Consider the following 5,554-nt stretch of genomic DNA (forward strand, 5'->3'; position numbering starts at 1 on the left):
TGTGTTCCCCATAAGTTATGAAAATGGGAAACTGAATATTGTTGTATTGTTTAGCCTACTTACCATATCGTTGACCATCACATCTTCAAAATCTTCAATATCCCATACTCTGCTAGGTTCTCCTAATTATATTTTTTGCATTTTCACGACATATCTACCCATATCTTGAATCAAGTCATGCATTTCAATTGTATCATCATTGGAGATGAAAATAAGAGATTTATCAATTAGGACATCCAATCCGTATTCAGCTCCAACATCATCACTCTTAAGGATTGGCATGACTCGTTTTTTTCTATATTATCAGAAGAAACATGCCATATCTACAATTATCTTTTGCTCTTCGGGTTCCAACCCATCATAACTTATTTTAAGTTTTTCAACAATTTCTGAAGTAGAATGTTTCTTTATTCAGTCTAAAGGGCTTCTCCACTGAGTTAGGCCTTTCTATGCAACAAAGAACCCCATACCTTGAGGGCTAAAGGATGGCCTTTAGCATGATTTACTAGCTCCAACGAGAACTTGTTGAAACGCTAATCTGAAACTTCTTTTTTCAATGTGTATTGATTGAACAATTGCATAGATTCATGATAAGGTAGGGTAGACACCTCATATATTGCTTCATCCTTCTCTATCAAATGTCTATTCCTAGTGTTAGAATATGCACAACGGAAGCATGTTTCAGAATCACAAACTTACATAAAAGCATAATTATGTAATCTAAATAAATTGTGAAACTCTAACCTTTTGTAGCTTTCACACAACTCGTTCAGGGACTGGGACTCTAGAATTGCAGTCCTCTACTAATTCCTGACTAACTTTCTTAATCAAGTCTTGTGTGGGCAAGAAATTTTCAGAAAAAGGATATCCTTTCCTTGAGAACCACCACCCTTATTTATACTTTTCAGTATAAGGGAAAGGTTTGAAAGATGAAATGTTTCTAGTCATAATTAATGGTCATTAATAGTCATTAAATACCTTTAGGTGTAGTTGGACACTGTTAAGTGTATCCAATAACCATGATCAATAGTCATCAACAAACCAATTTAAAATACCAATTTAAGTGTTATTTTGACATGGTTAAGAGTATCTAACAACCATGATCAATAGTTATACAACAACCACTAAATATCGTTAAGTGTATTTAGAAAGTCATTAAACACCAAGGGTAATCAACAACCATTAAACACCATTAATAGCCACTGATACCATTAACACTATTATTTGTTTCTTTCATCTTCTAAGGAAATAAAACATTGCAGTATTTTCTTTTTTTCTTCTTTTAAGGAAAGAAAACGTTTTTCTCTTTTAAACTAATAAAAGTCAAAAACAATTTATTCCTAAGCTAAAAAAATAATACTAACAGTCCTTTTCTTTTCCGAACTCAATCAATTAATCAGGCATAGTAGGGACCACAAATTTATTAGCAGAGGCTTCCAATTATAATATTTAATTCGTAAAAAGAATGAATTAACCATATCATAATAAATCACAGATTGTACCACTAAAAATTTGCAACTGCACTCCTCTATTTAATTTCAATTTTTTTTCGTTACAACTTATTTAACTCCCCATGTTAGAATTACTGACACCAATCAATTAAACTAAACTTCTAAAAAATTTAATCCATTGATTAATTTAATCCTTTATCTTTATGCTTAAATTAATTCACGTGACGGATATACATATATAATCCACCTGCAGGGTTTTCACATGACTACTTATAAGCAACCATAAAGGGGTGTCTTCTTTCTCATATCCGAGCTATGGTTCTATCAGCTAATTATTATTTCACAAATGTAATTTGTTATTATCCAATCCATTAGGAATTTTTTTGACTCATCATAGAGTCTCACCTATTAATAGATGAAAATAATAAAGCAAACTCCACAGATCATAATAACTACATCAAGATTAAGAATATAAGCTCATGTAATGGACTAGAGATATTATTTATTGAAATTCAGAACCTAAATGCATATCTCAATTTTGGTCCGTTCAATACATGGAAAATGTACTAACACAAGAAGTTGGAATTTTACCATTCCCATAATTAAGATTGAATTACATTTAATCTTGTGTTACAATCATCAAGATGTTTGTCCAATTTCATCTTTGATTGTGAACATTTAATTTAGACTTATAAGAACCGACAATTTCAATCTTCCGCGTATGAGTTAAGCAACTCCATACCCAAAAATCGTCTACTAAATAAGCAATGGACACACATATAAACAGAATGATCTATTCAAACAAAAACTTTATTGTCACAATTTACATAAAACGTAAAGTCTTTATAAAAGATTAAAATCAATACTATAACTCAACCATATGGTTAATAGTATATCCCAACACCTAGTTGTTAGAATAACTCTGATGCCATCACCAAACCAGCCAAGATCACCGGCTAAATACTCCAAATGATGACTATGATCCATGTCATCAAGCACAATTAGAACCTTCTTAGAACAAAGTCTGCTTTGAATCATGGACTTCCCATCATACTTATTTTTGACGTAATCATCTTTTTTTTTAACAGTTCAGAAAGAAGTGTATTTTGTAAAGAATGTAATTGAGTATTTTTTGGACTTTCTTTAACATCTGTAAGAAAACAAGAAGCTTCAAATTGATAACATAGAGTATCAAAGATGGGTTTTGCTATTGTCGTTTTACCATCTCCGCTTATTCCCCAAATTCCTACAATCCGAGCATCATTGATTTCTATCTGTAGTTGGGAATTTAGTTTCTCTAAATGAGCCTTTATTCCAGCAATATCTTGCAAAGAAGATAAAGAATAAGCACTCTTGCATAATTTTGAAGAAATGTAATCGACAATCTGTTGAATATTCTCTGATTCAATCCTACATATATAAGAAGATTGATTGTTAAAAATGTGAGAAGCTCAAGTATTTCATATTGTTAACGTTCAAGAATGGAAATGATTCCAAAAAAAAAAGTTGAAAAATGAAATTATGTGTTTTTAGTTCACCCATCATGAAAAAAAACTCACCCATCATGGATATTATATCCTTTTAGATTTGCAGCAGCAGTTAAGGCAGTCCTCCATCCTTGCACCATCTGAGTTCCCTCAACATCATCCTTATACTTAAATTAATGTTCGGCAAATGCTTCTGCAAAGCTCTCCCTTTGATTTCGGACATGTGATGGATCCACGTCATAGAAGACCGGTATAACCGTTTGTCCATTTCCTTCCTTGCATTTCATGATCTTCACTAGTTCATTCAAGCACCACCTCGATCTTGCATAATTTTTTGAGAAAATGACGAGGGCAACTTGTGACTCTTCGATACCTTTCCAGAGTTTTTCTGGGATCGAATTGCCATGTTCTAACCTTATATTATCTTGAAAGGTAAATATTCCTCTATTTTTCAAACCTTCGTACAAGTGACTCATAATTTTTTTTCCGAGTATCTTCACCACTAAAACTTAGAAATACAATGGACTTTCATCGAGGACAATACTGTGAATTACTTGTAAAAGAAGAAGTTGATATATTCTGGTTGTGGTAAGAGATATAATTGGTGATATTTGGGACAGAGAGTTTTAAACAGGACATTAAATGTGAAAAGCTTAAATGAAGATGGGTTAAAGTCAAGTGGTAGAGAGTGAATGGGTCCATAAGTGATTAATCAAATACATAAAACTGACGATAATTGGGTCTTGTCCAATTAATGGATAGCTAAAAGTACAAGAAAAAGAAAAGTAATTTCTTTGTCACCAAATTGACTTGACTTCAGAACCAAAAGTAGTAGAATTCTGCTGCTCCATCTGTCCCAATTTCCGTGACATTTTTTATTTTTCGCGAGTCAAACAGTTTAAATTTGAACGGAAATTTGTGCATGAAATCTTCAAATTTTTTGAAATGAAATTTATATATTTATAAATTATGTAAAAAGTATTACAAGTCACAATAATTGACAATTGAAAATATTTAAATGATATATGAAAACTTTACGGTCAAAGATAGACCTGTTTGAATTTCGAAATCCAAAAATTATCACATAAATTGAGACGGGGAGTAAAATATTTTCTTTTATATATATGTAAATTAACTCCATTCATAGATTTGAAAATTTATCTCTATCAAAGAAGAAAGACCCCACACGGAAATTGAAAAATCGTCCTCTACAAAGTACTTTTATATTTTTTTCTGACTTTTTAAAAATTTAGTGTCTCCGTCTCGATTATTTTAGTGGATATCGTTAACTTTCACTAATACATATATATTGAATAACTCTGTGCACACATTTTTTAGCAAAAGGAACTAGATCACCTAATAATTTTTCCTTCCTATATAATTTGAACTTGAAACGTCATACCTGTTGGGATATATACTATTAACCATATGTTCAAATATAGTATTTATTATAAAATAATTATTTATTCAATTTCAATAGATCATATATTCGTTTATGGTGTTTGTTTACTTATATAGTAGATAATTTAGTGTATAGAGTTTTCGCTTATACACAGAGGATTAAATCATCAATTTTATAAGTATAAGGTTTTTTGTTCACAATCTAGGATGAAAATTGGACATACCATCGTTACGATTGTAGCACAAGATTATTTATAATTTATCTTGATTATGGGAACAATATAGTTCCAACTTCTTGTGCTAGTGCATTTTGTATGTATTGAATGGGGCCGAGTAGAGATAGTTGTTTTGGACTGACTCACAAAAGCTTATTCTCTAAGCTGTTAAATATACTTATATTCTTAATACTGATATAATTATTATGATCTGTATACATTAATTATCGTTTAGATTTATTAAAAGGTGAGATTCTGAGATAGGTCAATATGTCTAGTAGATTGGATGATAATAATATATATTGGTGAAATAATAAGTTAGTTGATGGAATCCATGTCTCAATATAGAGATTGATGATATGCCTTTTTGAGAAGCTTATAAGTTTTCACCGTGTCAAACCTTGCAAGTGGATTTATGAATCCGACACATGAAATAAGTTAAGTAGTGCTCTAAAGGAAATTAATTATTGAATTACATTTATTACTAATTTAATTTATTGATTAGTATCTGTAATCTTAACATGAGGAATTACATAAGTGTTTAATGGGGAATTTCGAAATCTAAATAGTAGAGGAGTGCAATTACGAATTAATAGTGGAATGATTCGAAATTTATTATGGTAAGAATAATTCAAAATTAATTATTTAGAATTATTTCTATAATAGGAAGCCTCAGTAATTAATTTTGTTTCCCCTACAGTGCCCATATTTAACTAGAAGTAAGAATCCTATTTATATGGGAATAGTAAGAATAATGTGGGTTTTTCTGGTTTTCAGAAAAAAAAACTAGGTTTTCTACTCCTTTTTGGATTGGGAAGAAAATCTCTATAAATAGGGATTCTCCTAACCTAGTAAATAGATGAATCATTTTTTTATACGATACTTGGTCACCAAAGTATTGATAGAGTTCGGATGTGAGCTTGGGATCACTGTAGAAGACCATAGTTCTTGTTTATATTGTAGTTTCGCTTAAAGGTCTCTCTAAATTGAGGATTTGCTT

At 30.8% G+C, this 5,554-nt stretch overlaps 1 protein-coding gene across 2 annotated transcripts; it reads right to left on the bottom strand.

Annotated features, from left to right (window-relative positions):
• Positions 1 to 312: 312 nt before the first annotated feature.
• On the bottom strand, positions 313 to 3,548 carry LOC107062503 (TMV resistance protein N-like). Of its 2 annotated transcripts, XR_001474664.1 has the most exons (3): positions 3,011 to 3,548; positions 2,356 to 2,861; positions 313 to 648 (listed from the first exon to the last, which is right to left on the bottom strand). XR_001474664.1 is itself a non-coding variant. In XM_015313177.1 (2 exons), the coding sequence occupies exons 1-2, from the start codon at positions 3,076 to 3,078 to the stop codon at positions 2,486 to 2,488; spliced, it is 444 nt and encodes a 147-aa protein (XP_015168663.1). In that variant the 5' UTR covers positions 3,079 to 3,548; the 3' UTR covers positions 2,232 to 2,485. The 2 variants fall into 2 exon arrangements, 1 of the variants encoding a protein (XP_015168663.1); XM_015313177.1 differs by lacking the exon at positions 313 to 648 and having other exon boundaries at positions 2,232 to 2,861.
• Positions 3,549 to 5,554: the final 2,006 nt, after the last annotated feature.

The sequence above is a fragment of the Solanum tuberosum genome, unplaced genomic scaffold (assembly GCF_000226075.1).
Source record: "Solanum tuberosum cultivar DM 1-3 516 R44 unplaced genomic scaffold, SolTub_3.0 scf00236, whole genome shotgun sequence".
Lineage (NCBI taxonomy): Eukaryota > Viridiplantae > Streptophyta > Magnoliopsida > Solanales > Solanaceae > Solanum > Solanum tuberosum.

Bases quoted from the DNA above. Each gene is read 5' to 3' on its own strand.
- LOC107062503 (XM_015313177.1), bottom strand. From the start codon at position 3,078: ATGGTGCAAGGATGGAGGACTGCCTTAACTGCTGCTGCAAATCTAAAA. The intron at 2,862-3,010 runs GTGAGTTTTTTT...TTATATATGTAG, and splicing joins GGATATAATATCCATGATGG to GATTGAATCAGAGAATATTC.